Below are 19,636 nucleotides of genomic sequence, written 5' to 3'. Positions count from 1 at the left end.
TATGAGTCATCTGTTAGATTTGAATATATGTATCACAGACATCTACATACAATCATAACACAGAATTAACCATCGCAACCAAATCCCAAGCAATTTCCATGTTAGTGCCTTCACTCACTGAAGCATGTCGACGACTATTGGTTTTGTCTCTAGTTTCTCAATTCTACAGCAAGAATTTCTTAGATAAGACAAGATGATATACAGTTGGAATCTATTCGGTTGAGTTGAGAGCACCATATGTTATACATGTACATCCATGTTAGTCACTGTCATCTTTGTGACTTTAATAACGCTATTTCATAAAACTTATGGGGGCCAAATCAGACCTCATAAGCACAGTATATGATGCATTTCATCGTCAGCAGCAGTGGTAGTATGCAACCCCTTGCAATGCTAGAATGATATTTGCTTGTTGTGAGCCAGCAGAATTGTATCAATTTTGCTTTGTCCTGATATTGACAAATACATATTTTTAAGTTGCTGTAAAAATATATCGATGTCGGTAAAGCAAAATAAAGCCGTATTGTATGCTAATGATATGACTGTAAGTTTGCCAGCAGACATCGCTAATTATACTCTCTATGAGTTGAGGCAACGAGGCTGCGCCTCTGTCGACTTAGTTCTGCAGCCTGTTCCTCCAATCGTATTTTCATCCTGTCTATTTCTGCCTGTTGCTCTTTTAGCCGCTCATCTAATAGAGAAGAGTCGATGTTGGAGGGCGACTGATGGCTAGCCTTTTGATCAGATGAGCGCTGGCTCAGTAATGGTGAATTGTAAACGGAGAGTGCAGCATTTTTCTGATCAGCAGAGAGGGACGCATGACCAGTGTTTATATGTTCGGCTACTAACCAACTGGACTGGGCCGAGTAAGAACAGTGAAGACATTTGACTTGCTTTTTCTCCGTGTGATGATAAAGGTGACGCTTTAGGGCACCTTCCGAGTCTATAGAAAATTCACACATATCGCAAACATGCCTACCATCTTTAGTGAGTTGTCTGTCTTTTACGCTTGTCTGACCTTTGTCCTCTGCCGACCGGCTGTGATCATAATAGAGGTGATTGACGAGCTGCCAGTTATGAGGTGATGAAAATGTACAGTTAACACACTGATACTTTTCCTTTTTCTCATGAAAAACAAGGTGTCGTTCCAGATCAGTCTTCCTGTTCATCTTTGCATTACATTCTGGGCAGGGAAATAAACCACTGACTTGTTGTTTAATCGGTTTGATTGCTTGTAGTGGAATTTTCGGAGTTGGAATTTTTGGAGATGAAATAGAGGAAACAGGGGAGCGCAAATCTTGAGGAGCTAAAATTAAAAAGAAGGGATACTAAACATGCAATGTAAGTACAACACCACAGAACAAGCTGGAATTGTCTTTTTTATGTTCGAGAGTAGACAACTTCTGATGTGTTGTATGTACATCCACTACCTGTATTGATTAGTAAGGAGTAAATTTAAGAGACTATTACATATAATATAAAACTCTTTGAAGATTCAAACAGATCACCGTGTAGATAATATTCAGGAGTTGAAGAAGATTAGATGAAATCTAGAGAGTTCAGCAAAATATGTGAGAATCGGCTCCCTTGAATCACTCCACCATAGTCCAACCTGAACCGACATATGCTAGTACGACATATGCTAGTACGACATATGCTAGTGAACCCTGCTCGTCATTAAAAGGGTCATTCCAAACACAAACTAAAAATATTCATCATGATTGAAAGATGCATCTACTTTGACTAGCCGATTGAAGGTAACCATAGAACAACTGTGGGGCGCAGGAAAACGAAAACAAAATAGGTCACACTGCCCAAACTAACTCCTCATAATAACAAGGCTACCAGTAAAAATCACTGATCTTTGGCTAATCGACTTTTCTCATTTATGGGTCACCACCACAAATGGGATATCCTGGTACAGAATATACTGTAACCATTTGCTCATCAGATTTGCGACAGGAGCAATTGTGGCTGGATGCCCTTTCTAACATCACCAATGGTCCTTCTGTGATTCGAACCAGTGACCTACTGATTGTATGCCAGCGTACTAACCACTGAACCACGGCTGTTCCCTCGAGAACCACTGATACAGAACATACCGTACTTTACGGACTATAAACCGCACCCCTATATAAGCCGCATCTGCTAAATTTTCCAAAAAAAATGACAATAAAACAATACATAGGCCACACCTTTGTATAGGCCGCAGAACTCAGGACGGTGCTTTTTAACACGGCAACAACTTTCCTGTTTAAAACGGAACAGTGCCTAACAGCACAGTTTCGTATTAATCGACGCTTTTTAACCTAGTGGCTAACGGAACAGTACCATTAGGCATTGTTTCGTATTTTCTTTCACCGCTAGGGGTGCACTAACCAGAGATTCCTGTTAATGCGCCCTAGCGGTGAAAGAAAAAGCCACAGACTAGCCGCACCCTTATATGAGCCGCATGGCTCAAATCATCAGAAAAAAGTAGCGGCTAATAGTCCAAAAAGTACGGTAAATAGAAAGCACTAATATCCAACCTTTATGGACTGCAGGAAGAGAGGAGAACTTTTCAAGTCTGGCAAGTACACAGGTCAGCACCACCCGAGGTTGGTTCTTAATTATCACCTCACAGCTATGAAAACCTTTCTTCCTCCTATTTGTAGTGGGTGGACTCCATACTTCCTCTGTAGGATCTGTAGAACAAGTAGTAATAAGTGTAACATTGTTTGCTGCTACAAAAAGCGTGTATGGATATATGTCATCAAAAGATGGTGTTTTAAAGAGAATTATATAAAGTTTTCACATCTTGTAAAGCAACAATACATCATCCACCATGTGTACTTCTGCAGTTGGTATTCTTAATAACTATTCGCATTGTAAATAAATTATATAATTGCTTACAGAATTATCACCGATAAACGCAATCATATCACACTTATTACAAACCGACTAAACAAACAACCAACCTTGAAGGTAAAAAAATATTCACTAATCTTTGTGATTTGTAGTATTTTCTGTTTTCCTTCTATTAATGTCCTTCAAATAAAAAAGGACAGAAGTGGGTGTAAAAAAGGGTCATAAAATTTTAGGCACCACACAGAGTTTTTCAATGCATCAGTATGCATATATAAATTAATAAAAAATACACGATACTGATATTACAATGCAAAAATATATACATAGTACATGTAAAAGATACTTCCTCACACCCCTATACATGGTGTTCTCACCCAAGTTCGGTAAGAGAGAAAACGATATTTGTGAGGCTAACTATAAAACTCTCATTATTCAAATAGAATTTGAGAACTCGCACTGACTTGACATCATATGGAATTTATTATGTAATATGATGCAAAAACTTAACATAAATGTTATATGTTCAGTGGAATTCATGTATAAGGAGGTATAGGCTATGTGAGATATTGCACCGCTCTACCAGTGCTATACTATAACAAATAGTACATTTGGCAATCTCGGGCACCATGAGAGATCGTCATGAGTAATCAGCAGGTGCATAGTAAGGTGGCCGAGTAGGGTAGTGGTTGGCGCACTGGTCTGTAAGACAACTGTTCGAATTCAATTCTCGTGCATGGCAATTTTTTCTAACGCTGTTAGCATTGACTTCGGATTGACACGGCCCTTATTATAGTAAAGATTTCTACTTTCATTGTAACTGTTGCTAGACCTCAGACCCAGTCGCTACTAGATGCTTAAACAAGATGTTTGAACAGCTGTCCACATCGAAGGAGTTAAAATAGTGCCTTACCAAAGAAGTCAGCATCTAATTCATTCTCCCCTTCATGATCATCTCCCGAGTCTTCATCATGGCTCCTTTTTAGTCTCTTCGCTGCCTCCACAGCTGTCCTGCCTAGAGACACCCAAAATACTCACCAATACACAAACTAGTGAAGAATTTACGAGACAAAACACCCATTCATGACAGCTTGGTCTATGAAAAGTTTCTTGACAGCTACTAGGCAGTACTTCTGAATCAACACCTAACAAAAACCTTAGAATGAGACTATGTCAGACTTGTACACAATAGCTACACCACCTCATAGGTAATAGTCCATAAGCCATCGTCTCTGCCCGTATGTGCAAACATTCAACACTTCAAGTTGACAAGTACAACGACGCATTCAAGTGAGTTTTAGAAATAAACCAAAACTTACGGCGTTCTCTCTTACGAATTCTGGTCACCTCTCTGTCAGCACTTTCAGTAGATTGATTACCTGTAATACAAGAAACATGTATTTTCTTAGAGTAGACTCTCTCTGAGTAATTAACTTTACATAGGCATTTTAAGTTTCCCCAAATAACTTCCAGTTATGGCTTACACACTAGCATCAGATAGGAACACGACCAACATAAAGGCCATGTAGTATTCAACAATGCTAGGGTAAGTCTATGCTAGGAATATTCCAGAATGAATAAAGAAGTTGTGGTATAAACTGAGTTTGTCAAGAAGTAGAACTTTATGACTATTTCTATAACAATTACATAAAATATATAATTTATAACTTTTTAAGCAAACTACATCTGCTTGTGAGAAATCCTCACACAGAACACACTGTACAAGACCATCCATACACTAAGGTTGTGCGAAACAACTTTGTAAACTGGGGTGTGCAAAGCCACCCATAGACTATGACTGTTTGATACCATTCCCAGCCTACCACTGTATAAAGTTGTTAATAGACTCAGACCTAAACTGGCGACACAGCTTGATCTGCATGCAGCTTTGGTGACGACTGGTTCCCTTACACATAGCTCAATTGGGAGTTGCTACCTCACATAACACGAGCGCACAAATTCCTAAATAGTACATGTACACCACTTTGAGTTTAGTACAGTTACTTCTCATCAGGAAGTGTCAAATGGCGAAATTTGTGAATACATTCTGTAAACATTGTCACATCTACGGGAAGCAATATTGAAAGATGCAGTCAAACCTCTGGAAACAAAGCTAACTTGTTCTAAAATTTCCTTTGTGTATTGAAACAGCCATATTTCGGAAACAAATATTTTTATAAGAATACAATGTATTTTGGTTAATTCGCTTCACAGATCAAACCTCTATTAATATATAGTACAGGCAATTATGCATCTTCTAAAAACACGCATTACATAAAACAATGTAAAAAGTTAGACACCAACAGGTATGTTATATGTAAAAAACTAAATTAATAAAGTTAATAATCAATAAAGAATTTTTATTACCAGTTTATTTATACATTAAAAATAAGCTGGATATTTTAATTAAAACTAAAGATGAAAAAACAGCATGAAGGCCAAAAACAAATAATGTAATTAAGTCAGCCAGCTCTACAGCACTAGTTTTCACCTTCATTAGCTTTAATTTCACTTATAAACCTGAGACGCCTGTTTTACATTAAATGCTGAAATATTGTTAAAGGTTGACTTGCAACAAAATTCACATTACAGTTATATGGTATCAAAAGATTCACCATGTCTTACTCTGTTGTATTGTAAGTGTCAAATATGTGGAAATGCGATTACAAGCTCTTAAAAGCTCAAAAACGAAAAGCCGCCATAGATTGGAATCTCTTTATTTCAATGACGTAGCCACAAAATTTGGTTATCGTCTTGTCACGTACGTTCTCACGTGAATTGAAAGGCCAATACAAAGCTCAATATAAAACTTATCGTAGTACTAGTTTATGACAAACACTTCGGGTTTTATCGAAGACCCCGTATCAAATATAGATGCTCGCTACTTTAGTTTTGTTTCGGCCTGGTCTAATCGGCAAATCGTAATTTGATCATGTGACCCAATACTTCGCAAATAACTTTTGCAGCACTTTTCGATTATCACAGGTGACCAACAGGCTCATCATGATTATCAGACAATGATATGTACTACTTCGAGGTAGGGTTAAAAAGTTAAATGAATTTTTACGGTAAGTTATAAGATATTACTCCTAAAAGTGACAGCATTACAATGACGATAAAACAGACACGTAAAATCAATAGACATGGTTTTACTGAATTCGTGAAGTATATTTGTGAAAATATTTCGACGAATAAGGTTACATGAAAGTGTAAACAGAAACCATCTCTCACAAATGCGTCACATTTGAGTCGTTTTGGAAAGAGAATCAAAACTACGGCAGTCTCGCGTGGCTGCAATTAACTGTTCGTTTTTGAGCTTTTAAGAGCTTGTAATCATATTTCCACATATTTGGCACTTACAACACAACAGAGTAAGACATGGTGAATCTTATGATACCAAATAACTGTAATGTGAATTTTGTTGCAAGTCAACCTTTAAGTTGAAGCAATCATAGGTACATGTTTGACTGTGCTAGGAATACATTCACACTCTGCTACTAGTTTCTGTTTACCCCTCCTGAAACAATGTATCCTTGACACTGATACCACAAACATCCGTAGTTTACATTGTAGACCGAGTACTAACATCTTCTTTTCAAACTCTCCCAACAGGACTCAGTTTAAAAACAGCTACGTTGCATTCGCCATTTTATATGAACCCTTCCAGACCTAATCCCGAAATTTCCTGGAAAAAGTTATTATCCTCTGGGCCAAACACCAACTTAATTGAAATCAAATTTTTAAGTAATTTGTGCACGTCGTTTGCAATATCGTAATTCTGTTGCAATATTCCAAAAGTACTGCTAATCTGCTAAAACTGGGCATGTTAACAATAATAATTACTCAGTAGCAGCTGAATACAATCAGAAGTTGACCAACCATGCTTTATGTAATCGCAATTATCTCATCTTGTAGTGCATAAATATTGGTAATTTTATGTCACTGCTCATCCTAATAGGTGTGCCAACAACCGAAATTTATAGCTTGCCAAGTTGTGTTGGTTTTTTGTGCGTTTATAGTAGCTAGTACTTTTTTGAATCATTAATGATTTGAAGCAATTTTTTTTATTTTGCTCATAAAAAGTTTCTTCGCTTGTACATAGCTACATTATTATAATATAGAAATGTAACTTTAGATATCTTCTTCTTGAAAATAAATACAGAATTCATATAAAATTACTAGAAAAGGAGATATGGGCAATTCAGTAGCATTGAGTCTATCACTTGTGAGCAGCCAATTAATTAACTGGGCTTGGATGCGTCATAGAGATATTTAATTGGGCCTGAAAGGGTTAAACACGTTGCTAAAGCTGTAACCATGTTAAATCTCTGAAAATCAAAAGAGGGTCTAAAGGCTAAACGCACGATCAGCATCTGCTAATCAATCAGTGGTAACCACCTTTCACAATAGTAGTATTACGTATAAGGGAATAACACACTGTTATCATTATAGAGGGTAATCTTTATATGTAAATCTCAAAGCTTGTCATTGTTCTGTCTGTTCGGCCATAGCGAAAAAATCTACTGATGAAAATCGGTATCGCACAAGATTTGATCTAGGAACCTTCTGTTCACAAGGAGAGAAACTAACCCATTAGGCTACACGATATGCAACGGATACATTGCGCGATATGAGTCACTATCTGGTTTAAAATACACAGACCGACTCTGCGTTACATGCAACAACACTAAAGTTTGCTCTCACAGCACTTATTAGTAAGTTTAGCAATACGAATACTAGCTTACTCAAATTAGCCTAATGGCAACTACATCGCCTGCCACTGTTTATAAGCTGTTTTTTAATACTCATGCAACATCAGGAATTCGGCTAATCTATATATAGGTACGGAACTTATGTGTGTGACTATGGCCTAAAGTAACACAATGCTAAGCTGAACTTATGCCCTCTAGTATAAATAACATTTGGCAAGAACTTTTTTTTTGTCACACTAGAACCAAAAAAGTATGAGCACAAAAAAAGACATACCACATATCCTCGCATATAAGCTGAGTTTAAAGCTCCAAAAAAAGTTCCCAACAAGGAGGTCAGTTTGTACACGCACAAATCTGATCGCACTCAAATGAAATGACATTATGCTAACTTGATTCCAACAACTACAACTCGAGCCATGCTAATCATGAGGCCGGTAGCCTGTTACTTACAATTTCTTTTATACTGTACTGAGGGCTTACATTTGAAGAAAAGCTGCAAGTGAAGTTTCCTTGAAAAAAGGCTAGGAAAGCAGCTGTACAGCTTTTGTTCTCCTTATTAGAGTGTGCATACACGAAGCAGCATTTTGCTTAATAAAAGTACGCTATGACAGCAATAACAGTTTGTAATTGATTGGTCGTACAAGTGATCACTTACATGTTTACACTTGTCAAATGGAACTTTACACGCAGTTCATTTGAATTAATAGCACTGCTAGTACAGTTTGAAAACTTTACCACCGCTATTAATTATAATAAAACACCAATAAAGATTATAATTTGTATTAATTATTTTTTGCTGCATTTTGCTGTGGCGGGTGCGTACGTAGCCTGTCTTGACACACTGTTTTCTTATTTTTTTCTACATAAATTTTTGCGCGAAACCTGTTATGATTACCAATGGAGCGACCGACATAACATCGCAGCCAAGCCACATAGACGGAAGAGAACAACTCCCTTTCAATGCAGCTGATGCATCAGGTGCAGTGCGTCTTGTGACGAGCTGTTGTTTTGCTCGCCCCCGTTCGCCGGGGGGACAACTCCGCAAAAACAACAGTTTGTCAAGACAGGCTGCGTACGGCGTGTTGCAATCTGTAGGTCGGCTTATTTATGAATTTTTATAAATTCACTGTTTTAGGGCAGTTTTTCTACGATCAGTTTAAACGCGATAACAGCGTATATGTGAGGATATATGGTGAATTAGATAACAACTTGGAGAACAGTTAATACAGAGAACTGCCAAGATTACAGGAGCAAACAATAAATAAATAGCAAATTACAAGGCTACCTGTATCCTGTCTAGTTGGCCTTATTTCGTTCAGGTGAGGTGAGCCGCTCCTGGCTGCAATATAAGTAGTAATTTTAATATAATCAGGATTTACCATGCCCTACTTGTTCATTAGGAGAATTGACAAGCGCAGAGTGCAGCACATGAGATACACATGTACATTATTGTAGGTAAGTATGAGAGTAAGTGTAATTCTATCATGTTTAAACAGGTCAACACCAGTGCATGAAGATGAGTAGAATTGAAAACAGTTGACTATATAAATACAGTGAAACCTCTTCTTACGAAAGTAATTCGTTCCGGAAGCTATTTTGAAAGCAGAAAATTTTGTTAGTAAGAAAGCGTTTTACCATATAAATGCGCTAATCCACTCAACTAAAATATGATATTCATATAAATTATAAATACATGTTAAAATTGCTATAATGAAAAAAATACAAATAGAAAAAAGAACAGAGAAATAACAAACAAAATTAAAAACAGTATGTTTGTTTACTTTTGGTGTTGGTCGACTAAACGAAGCTAAGCGAAGACAGCGAAGTGTGGGAGGAGTCAGAGAAGTCTTATTTCAGTTTTGTTTTGCTCCGAACAAGTGATTTAACAACGTAAGTGAAAAGATTATTTACATCACCACGAATTCGGCTCACACAAAAATGCAGAACTTGAATTGCTAGAAACTAAAGTTGTCCTACCCCTTGTGACATATGGTAACTCCAAACTATACGACAAAGGAAAACTAAACACTAGTCATTTACTGCCAACAAATGAAACTGAGTCAGGCGTCTTGTACATCGTACCCACTGGAAGCAAACAATCCAAAATACAAAATAAACAAATGGGCCAAAATACAAAAGGCCTTTCATATCTAAAAAAAATCTTATGTAAGTCTAAACAAATTGTCGACCAAAAAAGGTTTCGTAACTTGAAACTTTCATGAGTAAAGTCTTTCGTAAGTAGATTTTCCACTGTAGCCAATTTGCAAAAAGCTAACAAACAGCTTAGTACATTGACGTCACTGCTTTCATAAGGGTATGACAGAATTCAAATCTAAGGTGAAGACTGATTTAAAACTCTATGAAATGTTGTCACCTTCGTTTGACAAATAGAGGCTAATAGTGTAAGGCAAATGTCGACAACCGTTCTATGGATGCATTCAAATGTCAGTACAAGTGATCTAAATGCAAACCTGTGTTAAAAAGATCACAATCACGAATAGATGCCAGCTGAAGGGTCTCCTCGCTGTCACTTTCGCTGCTGGAGCTACTGCAAGTGTACTCCATGGCTATGAAGATGTAGACATTCTAAAATGTGAATGCTTTCCTTGCTATTATAAGATAAAATGCTGTGTCAATGTACAAATTAATGCATATAGCTTGTTGAAGTGAAAAATTTGTTATTGTAGCACTAGAATGGCAACCTTGAGAGAGAAATATTGGTCTATGCATATTGTAGACACTTTTGGATTACCTGTACTTTTCAGTGTATCATTCTATTCATGATTCTATACATGCATCTGTCAGCTGTTTGTATAACCAGTTCATAGTTGATATAAACATAATTATGCAAACTTATTGCTTGTCAAGGCTTTTGCATCAAATATTGATAGGTTTTATAGTTACAATCACCTAAATGTACAAATTTTCAAATATATGATACAAAATTTGAACAAGCATATAAAGGTTTGTCAGAAGTAATTTCCAGCTCCCAATGTTTGGAGGCTCTTGAAACACAGTTGCGTGAACAAAAGTAAAGAAACTGATAACAATGGAAGATAAGACATAAAAAAGTACAAAGTAAGATATGTATATAGAAAGTTAGTTTACACTTTATCAAATCTGAATTAAGAGTGTGTTGTTGTGGGTATTTCTTTTATCATCTCTATCTTCAAACCTATGAACCACAAACCTTATACTTCCATTTGCATGTCCCTAAGCTAAATTAACAACAAAAACCTCTTTTTACAAATTATTACTTAAATTTCACACATAGAGTTTAATTTGATACATTTAATTTTTGACACAGTTATAACGAAATTGTTTTCATGACTTAGATTACTTGCAGTATCTATTGACAAGTTTATAAATTTTCGAGCTCTAAAACGATTAAGCTCCAAAATATGTTAGTGTTTACATGTATATGACACACAGGTTGGAACAAATTAATTTCATATGTTGGAGTTGACTGCGCATGTAATTTGGAAACATAAAATTGATAGCATATATGTTACAGTGATTGTTTAAACCAACTTTTGACCACCTCCCTATGCAATAATGCGTTTCGCTTTGAATTATATCCAGCTTAAAATTTTGTAAAACACACAAAAATCACAACCATAATACAAGCCTTATCATGGCTATACAATTGTGCTGTCTATAAATAAGGGTTTCAAGATGAAAGTTCTTCTAAAATGTTGTTTTAACTTTTTTTAAAGACTTGTTCAATAGTTAATAAAAATTCACTACCAATCGAGAGCACTTTGTGGGGTCAATACAATGTTATTAGTACATTTTTTGCTCTTTATTATATGATCGCAAAAAAACAGTTCTTCTCAACTTTTATCTTTTCATCTATGGTAATCCTGTTGTCAAATTATTGACCTGATGTTGTCAATTTCTTAGCATCTTTTTTAAACAGAAACCAGTTGTCCACAATAGTAGGTATGTTATAAACTCTTGGCCCTATCTATAGGTAGCCATCCAAACTTAAACGTCGGTGAAATAATGTAGTCAATTTGTGTAAAAATACAAAAAATGATTGGTAAAGAAGTTGACTGAAAATTGTGAGCATCAGCCTATAATTCAAGAATTTGCATACATTCAAAGTTCACCACTATTAGCAGTATACTTAATAGTTTTGTGCTTTTGTTTTGTCGACAATCATATACTACTGAATTAACACACTGGCGCCATTCATAGTCTCAGTAAACTGCTAATGAGAAACTCCCACTAACAACTAGATCCCTAACAAAAAGATACCGTTACCCCTGTGGTATATCCCTGATTAGCACACTGTAAGCAGGAATGAGGCGTGCACTCGCTTATTAAATTGTTCAAGTACTACAACATCTAGTATAAGTATTGTCAAGTATAATCGATCTGCCTCCTTTTTTTGTGGCAATAAAATAGAAAATGTTTTGTTCTTTGCTAATGTAAATCCTTAGCCAGCTTGTAATCAGTATTGTACCTAAATGCGGCTAACTTGTGATACATAGTTGAAAAACAATTTGTGATTGATCTTCGCAATCCAAGTGTAGATTTGAGTTTACAAACGGTCTTAGGAAAAATGCTGTTGTGATAACAGATTTCTTAGCGTATATAACAAATGACTCATCACTTTATGCCGCTATATAGTAAAAATTGTATTTGGTGTTTTAATCCAGAGTTGAAATCAATTACTACAACACAAAGAAGGTTTCCCCTACTGATAGTAATTAATATTAAGTATACTCTAGCAGAGTAAAAATAAAAAACGTTGCTATTACTCAGCAAAAACATTTGTTTTCAATCATATAACTTTCTCAGTTGTTGACAAGCAAGGAATGCGTGATAGGCTTCATTAATCAGTTTTAGGCTTCACAGTAGATATTTTGTTTGGTATATTTCTTGTACTAACTATCACATTCAAAGCAGCAGAATCGAGCCAAGCTAATGTAGGCCCTATAAACAAATGTATATTATATCAACAGACGGTTCTGTTTCGTACCATCGGATTATGGAAACATACCTGCCAACTCTCACGCATTGGGCGTGAGACTCACGCAATCACCCCAAAGAAAAAAGGAAAATGCGTGAGAAATGCGTGAGATTTTTGCCCCAATTTCCACAATTTTATATATACTATCATTAATACATCAATTGCCCCAAAACCAAATCTCAAGCATTGTCCCACTCTTGGGTTGGCAGGCCTGGATGGAAATGACCAACAATTAGTAAACTCTAACGGTGGCAAACCATAAAAAACAGTGATTTTATAAACTAAATTAAAAAGTAACAGTAATTAATAGTAGTTATAATTTTACATTTCTCAGAAGTTATATGCATTTTATAATGGGTTAAGTTTTAACGAGTTTTCTTCCATACTGACTAAAACAGTTTGAAAAAAGCGTGTATTTGAATCGCTGGAGTTGTAGCCTCGATGTTTTACAAAACAAGTTTTATGTACCGGTAATAGAAAGTTCTACGGTGCATATCGTGGTTCTAACCATAGAGTAATCTCCCCCCTAGAGTGATAACTGTGCATTCAACAACACGAACGTTTCCGGTGCCAACAAGGAGCGTTTAGGCCACGCCCCTTTTTTGTGCTAGTCAATCGTAGTAATTGACAGAACAATAACATCAGCCATGAGAATGATCATGAATTTCCACAGTTAAGATAGTAATTATTGCTCATATTAAAGAAATGATGATTATAGTTTATTACTCCAATATATGCTTATTATTTAAAGCAATTCAATACCTACATGCCTTGCAAAGGCACTGAATAGATAGTGTTAAGTAAGTGAGTTAATGCAATCAGTTACTCCAATGATATACAGCCCCCACACATGGGGGGGCTGTATATCATTGGTTACTCATAGATAAGATAGATAGTCATACTGGGGTTGTATTACATTAGTTTGATGGGAAGCTAATCGACTGCCATCAACTGAAAGTATTGACATTGTATGGTGATAGAGTGATTCATTGACCCACAGTCCACAAACAGTCCTTGCATGTAATATTAGATTTCAATACATATCAATCAAATACATAGACTAGCTTGAAGCAAAGATGTCCACTAGTTAGTGGACATCGCTGCTTGATGTAAGCAAGCAAAAAGCTTGAAAGAGTGGCAAATGTTGTTATATGTTAGATAAAAATAAATTATACTTAATTATACTAAATTTTAATTATTTAAAAATAAAATAGATTTTTTTATTACTTTATTTATTAAATAATTTTTTATTGTAATCATAGCTAAACAGATTATATTTAGCCATTACTTGCTAATTATTTTACATTTAAACACATTTACAGTTTTTTTTCCTAATTTATTTCAACAAAACACTTCTTTCATGATATGAAATTTAAAAGTTGTAGTTTTTTGAAAAGCTTGAAAACCATTACGGTTGTTTTCTTTTTCCTATTAATTCATTTGAACTGCTTAAAAATATTTTCTCATTATATGAAGTTTAAAAGTTAGAATGGTAAATGTTATATAAAAATAAATTTTCTGTCCAAAGACTTTTTTATTACTCGGGCAACTCGGGTAGTACAGCTCATAGTTGATGGCAGTCAACTAGCTTCCCATCACACTAATGTAAAAAACCCAGTATGACTATCTATCTTATCTATGAGTAACTGATTGTATTAACTCATTTACTTAACACTATCTATTCAGGGCCTTTGCAAGTCATGCAGGTATCAGGGATTACGTGTATGTCACAATTTCCATTTCCATAACATTTCCTTACTTCATTTTTATATTATTTCCATTTCCAAAACATTTCCATAATTTATTTCCATATTATTTCCATTTCATAAAATTTCCATAATTTATTTCCATATTAATTCTATTTCCATAACATTTCCTTACTTCATTTCTATATTATTTCCATTTCCATAACATTTCCATAATTTATTTCCATATTATTTCCATTTCATAAAATTTCCATAATTCATTTCCGTATTAATTCCATTTCCATAACATTTCTATAATTCATTTCCATATTATTTCTATTTCTATAACATTTTCCTTCTTCTTTTCCATAGTGTTTCTATATCATTTCCATAATTCATTTCCATTTCTATAACATTTCCCTACTTCAATTCTATATTATTTCCATTTCCATAGCATTTCCATATTATTTCCATTTCAATAACATTTCCATATTATTTCCATTTCAATAGCATTTCCATATTTCTAAAATAAAATTTCCATATTCATTTCCCTAAAATTATGGAAATATTTATGTTTATGGAAACAATGATATACAGGGGGCTGTATATCATTGGCTGTATATCATTGCTGTATGGGGCTGTGGGGGCTGTATATCATTGATGGAAATGGATATGAAAAAGTAAACATTTCCATAATATGTTTATTGATCCTGGTAGGAATTGAATTGCTTTAAATAATAAGCATATATTAGAGTAATAAACTATAAACATCATTTTTTTAATATGAGCATTAATTACTATCTTAACTGGAAATTCATGCTCCTTGTTTAACCTTTCTCATGGCTGATGTTATTGATCTAGTCAATCACTACGACTGACTAGCACAAAAAAGAGGCGTGGCTTAAACGCTCCTTGTTGGCACCGGAAACGCTCGTGTAGTTATTACTCTAGGGGGAGATAACTCTATGGTTCTAACTAACATCTTAGCAGAACCGTAGGATAAGAGGTAGACGACTTTTGTGACAGGAGTTGTCTAACCGCTAACTGCTATTTTCTAATAGCTTTTCTTTTGCGGGGAGACAACTTTCATTCATACTGCCAACCTAATGAAATACGAACGTGTATGTACATTATATGTACATACATGTATGTATACACTGTATCATTGTATGTACATATACAAGTACACGTAATTGTCTCGTGATATCACATGGGAAATAATTTCAAAGTTTAATGGCTATAATTACACTGTGTGTGGAACCAAAACAAAATGAATTTAAGCGCACAGTATATATATGCCTTGTAGACTGTTATAGTAGCATTTCAATTATACTGTAAAGGAAACTGCCGGTTTCCTTTACTGCTCCACAATTTTATTGACACCGAGTGCAAGCAAGAGACATATATATATTTCATGAATATATATATAAATACATGTGATCAGTGTGCGCGCATACAACAGAGCAATTAAAAGAGACACATAGACAGCTATCTCTGTCTCTTGCACTCTTTTTGTCTCCTTTTATAGGTGCGCTCTTTTTGTTAGGCTCTGATTTTTGATCGAATGGGTCCATCGGTTTCTTTGTCGGCTCTTCTCAGACTCTTTGTCTGCTCTTTTTAGTAGTTCGAGTGGACTCACCTACGTCCAAGTTTCCTGCTGTGCCGAGATTTGGCCCGTCTATAGTGTTGGTCCCAGAGTCAGCTAGGCAGCCAGCCCTGATCTCCGCATTCTGCCATTGCACTCGCCCTTTAGTGGAGGCTTTGATGACTGTCCACTCAACGCTTAAAGGTGAGAATAGTTGAGACCAGAGCCAGTGCCGTCGCGCTCCAAACGCTGTACCTCAGACTCGGAAAAGGCTCGATCATCTCCGGTAAGCTTCCAGGCCCATACCAGACTAACAGTGCAGAGAGCCAGCTTCTGCCAGTGACAACCATATTCCACTAGCTGACAGGTTCTCTCCTCCTGCTTGTAATAGAGAAGCTTGTCGACTGTTGACACTCCTAAAAGATGGGTCAAAATCTTGGCGCGGGACTCTGTGAGTGTTGGAGTCTTCTTCATTTGGTCCCTCAATCAAATAGGGTGACACTCAAGTCAGTTCTTAGACATCTATTTCTTAGGAGACAGGTTTGCAGCTCAAGGCTCGAGTGATCCACACTGACTCAGTCATACAGAAGCAATTTGTGATCGCCGAGTTGGCTTGGGCTCTGGTGAGTCCGCTCTCTACATGGGGCAGCCTGTGTACACTGACTGACTTAACTGCCGGCTTTCTAGGAAGGCAGCCAGCCAAGATTAGGATGAGAGTGCATGAGTTCATAAGAGGTTGGTTGGTTATCTCCTGGCCTGTAGAAAGGGATGCTACTTGAATTCATTAGTCAAGTAGACCACGTTTCCTTAGCTGGGGCCTCCACGTGCTCTCCGATGTGACTTGACCTGGTCCTGAGGGTTGGCCTCTGCTAAAGCAGGAGCACACACAGAAATCAAAGTGCTGGATGACGGGCTGTTGGTTCTTTTGGAAGCTAGTTGTAACGCCACAAGTGTCAGGCTCACATAATGCCTTGATCAGTCACACCCATGTGTTGCCACTAACATATTATTCTGTGAAAATGATCTTCTTCTTTGCCTTGCCAGAAAGCTTCGCCATTTGGATTAGTAGTCTCCGAGTCTATGCTTCGGCTAAGGCTGGTGTCCCAGCAGGCTCGATTTCTGTTAAGCAAGAGATCAAAGCTGGCTCAAAGAACTTGGCTCGCTTCACCGCTTTTACCCAGTTGAGATGCTCAGGAATCTTGAGGGGTGTCTCCGGCAGTTTACTCAACTGGCTGCTCAGCATCTCCTTGAAGAGAATGACCCGAGCAGGTATCAGCTGGTCATTCGCATACAGAGTGTAAGCCCAACGTGCCTTGACATGAGCATTTCCATGCGAAACAGATTTGCTTTAAGGGTAGCCTGGCCAGAGCACCCACCTTCTCGATTGCTGGAAATCCTACTACCTCATCCAAGCTATTCCTTGGATGAGGATACAGACGCAGATTCCTACAGATTCCTACAGAGGCGGATTCCTTTTCTGAGCCTAGCAAGCTTGCTAAGCATTCCTCCTCCCCTGTCTCTATAGACTTTAACAGGCTCAACATATCTGTGAGAGAGTTCACTGTCTCACCTACTCAAGGTTGCTGGGTTTGTTAAAAAGTAGATTGGTATCTGTGGCTGTGGTGTAAATATCGGTGCATTTCCGAGAGAGAACTTGCTCACAGCAAGGTACAGAAGCAAATTGCCCTGGCCACTAATCTCCTGAGACCGCTGCCTTCCTTCAGCCCTTGTATTCTTACGCTGAGCCCTTCCGAGTTGAATGCCAATTCTAATAGCCACGCTCACTCTCCATACTGATCTGGCTGCCAAGTGATTTGAGCTGGCCGAGAGTTCTGCTTCAGTGACTTCAGGGGCTCATTGTTTTGAGCTCGCGAGCTGAGTTGGTGAGGGACTTGTGTGTTGAGCGGACTATTCCGAAAAATTGCGCTTCTGTCTTTCCAGCTGCCTTTAGAGGTTTTTTAGCCAGGCGTGAAGTTCTTGGCTAATCTCTGGGTCTGTGATAACCTCAGCACTATGTTTTGCGAACTCCAACTTGGCCCTTAACTTAGCTTGAACCTCCTGCCTCTTGGTCTTGGCCCTTTTCTTATTAATGCTTTTCTGAGGTTCCATGGTAGCCGGTGCTCTTTCTAGTTCTTTCAGACAAGCATAGAAAGGCTTCAGCCAGCTCTCCTTTCACACAAAAAACTGGCCCTGGTGCTTTATCAGACAAGTATGGTTGAACCAGATCTTAATGAACTGGTACAGTCACACAAACTTGGCTTTGAGCTTAGGGTTGTATGTCCTTTTCTGTCTTTTATTCAAGAGCCAAACCCAGTCTCCTAGAGCATATAGTAGAGGTTCTATCTGGCTTTTTTTGCCAGATGGCCATCTGTTCTTCTTGACAGACTGATGTAGCTCTTTCAGCTGCTTCAACATCTCAACTACATATTTTTCGGAGGCTGGGCCTCTGTGGGAAGTGGGCTGAACTCCAGTTGGCTAGGCTGGTGCAGTTCGTGTCCAAGCATTAGCAGATGCTCCATCTCTCTTGTGACCAAGTGCGGTGTATCCCGGTACGCTTTCATCAGATGAGAGAGCAGCCTATCTTACTCCTCTTGATTTCGGGTCAGCAGTAGTACTTGCAGGGAGTTGTCGAGCTGCCTGTTAATGCGCTTGACTACATCTTTGTTTTGCAGGTGGTAGGGCGTAGTATGAGTTTTCCCTACCTGCCAGAATTGGCACAGCTTGGTCATTAGCTGAATGTCGAACTGCACTCTTCGATTGGTGTGGATCTGCTCCGGCATGCCCATGTAACAAAATACCCAGTCATCTAACGCATTTGCCACAACTGGGGCCATGGCCTCTGGGAGAGTCAGGGCATCTTGCTATCTCATGAAGTGGTCCATGAGCACCAGAATCCACTTGTTTCTTCTCGGTGTTTCTAGCACCGGTCCTATCAGGTCCATGGCCACATTCTGCCAGGGGCATCTGACATAGAGTCTATGCTAGATGCTTTTAGCTAAAAAGAGCAGTGCTACCGTGTTTTGCCCCTTGAAAGACCTCACAACGATTGATCAGTTGCCCCATTGTAGCCAATCATTCCTGGCCAATACCAGGTTAGTCGCAATCAGCTGATTATCCTACCCACCCCAGAGTAAGCAATAATGAATGGCCCATGCGATCGACCCTGGAAACCCTAATACAGCGCAGTCCTGGCAACCTTTAGCACAGATGTTAGGCCTTCTTAGAGTCCCTCTAATGAGATCTGACCATCTATGGCAAGCTTCTTGTGAGTCAGTTTTCTATCTCTCAGCATGATGAGCTTGCACTGCCAGCTGTCCTCACAGGTCTGTCAGCTGAGCCCATCAAAGCTTTCATGGCAAAGTTGGGCTCGGTGTGCCAGCGTGTACTAGAAATCGGCTAGGATCTTTAGCCACTTGGTTTGAGGACAAGCAATAGGGCAAATATATATTTTATCAATATATTTATAAATACTTGTGATCAGTGTGTGCGCGTACACCGGAACAACAAGCACAAAACTGCCAGCGGTCTCTGTCTCTTCTACTCTTTTTGTATCCTTTTATAAATACGCTCTTCCTTTAGGCTCTGGCTCTCAATCATGATGGTTCATTGGTCTCTTTGCCCATTCCTCTCAGTTTCTTTGTCTTCTTTTCTCGGTATGCCAAATTAACTTACCTATGGCGGAGTTTCCTGCTGTGCTGGAAATTGGACAAGCTATAGCATTGGTATTGGGGTCGGCTAGGCAGCTGGACCTGATCTCTGCGTTCTGCCATCACACTACATAACGGCTGAATATGTATGACCACACCCGAGGCTATATTTTAATTCAGTATGA

The 19,636-nt window shown here is 37.8% G+C and overlaps 1 protein-coding gene across 1 annotated transcript; it reads right to left on the bottom strand.

The window, feature by feature from the left end:
* Window positions 1-339: 339 nt before the first annotated feature.
* Window positions 340-16,278, bottom strand: LOC137393906 (uncharacterized). Its single transcript, XM_068080620.1, has 7 exons — window positions 16,060-16,278; window positions 15,863-15,949; window positions 10,028-10,142; window positions 4,164-4,265; window positions 3,758-3,859; window positions 2,529-2,684; window positions 340-1,306 (listed from the first exon to the last, which is right to left on the bottom strand). The coding sequence occupies exons 1-7, from the start codon at window positions 16,276-16,278 to the stop codon at window positions 567-569; spliced, it is 1,521 nt and encodes a 506-aa protein (XP_067936721.1). The 3' UTR covers window positions 340-566.
* Between the last annotated feature and the right edge of the window lie 3,358 nt (window positions 16,279-19,636).

Source organism: Watersipora subatra, chromosome 4 (genome assembly GCF_963576615.1).
Source record: "Watersipora subatra chromosome 4, tzWatSuba1.1, whole genome shotgun sequence".
NCBI classification, from domain to species: domain Eukaryota; kingdom Metazoa; phylum Bryozoa; class Gymnolaemata; order Cheilostomatida; family Watersiporidae; genus Watersipora; species Watersipora subatra.
Note: the sequence above shows the minus strand (reverse complement) of the source record. Positions and strands in the feature narration are given on the sequence as shown.

Bases quoted from the DNA above. Each gene is read 5' to 3' on its own strand.
- LOC137393906 (XM_068080620.1), bottom strand. From the start codon at position 16,278: ATGAAGAAGACTCCAACACTCACAGAGTCCCGCGCCAAGATTTTGACC. The intron at 3,860-4,163 runs GTAAGTTTTGGT...GGGTGTCTCTAG, and splicing joins AATTCGTAAGAGAGAACGCC to GCAGGACAGCTGTGGAGGCA. The intron at 1,307-2,528 runs GTTGGATATTAG...TTTTAATTTTAG, and splicing joins TCTTCCTGCAGTCCATAAAG to CTCCTCAAGATTTGCGCTCC.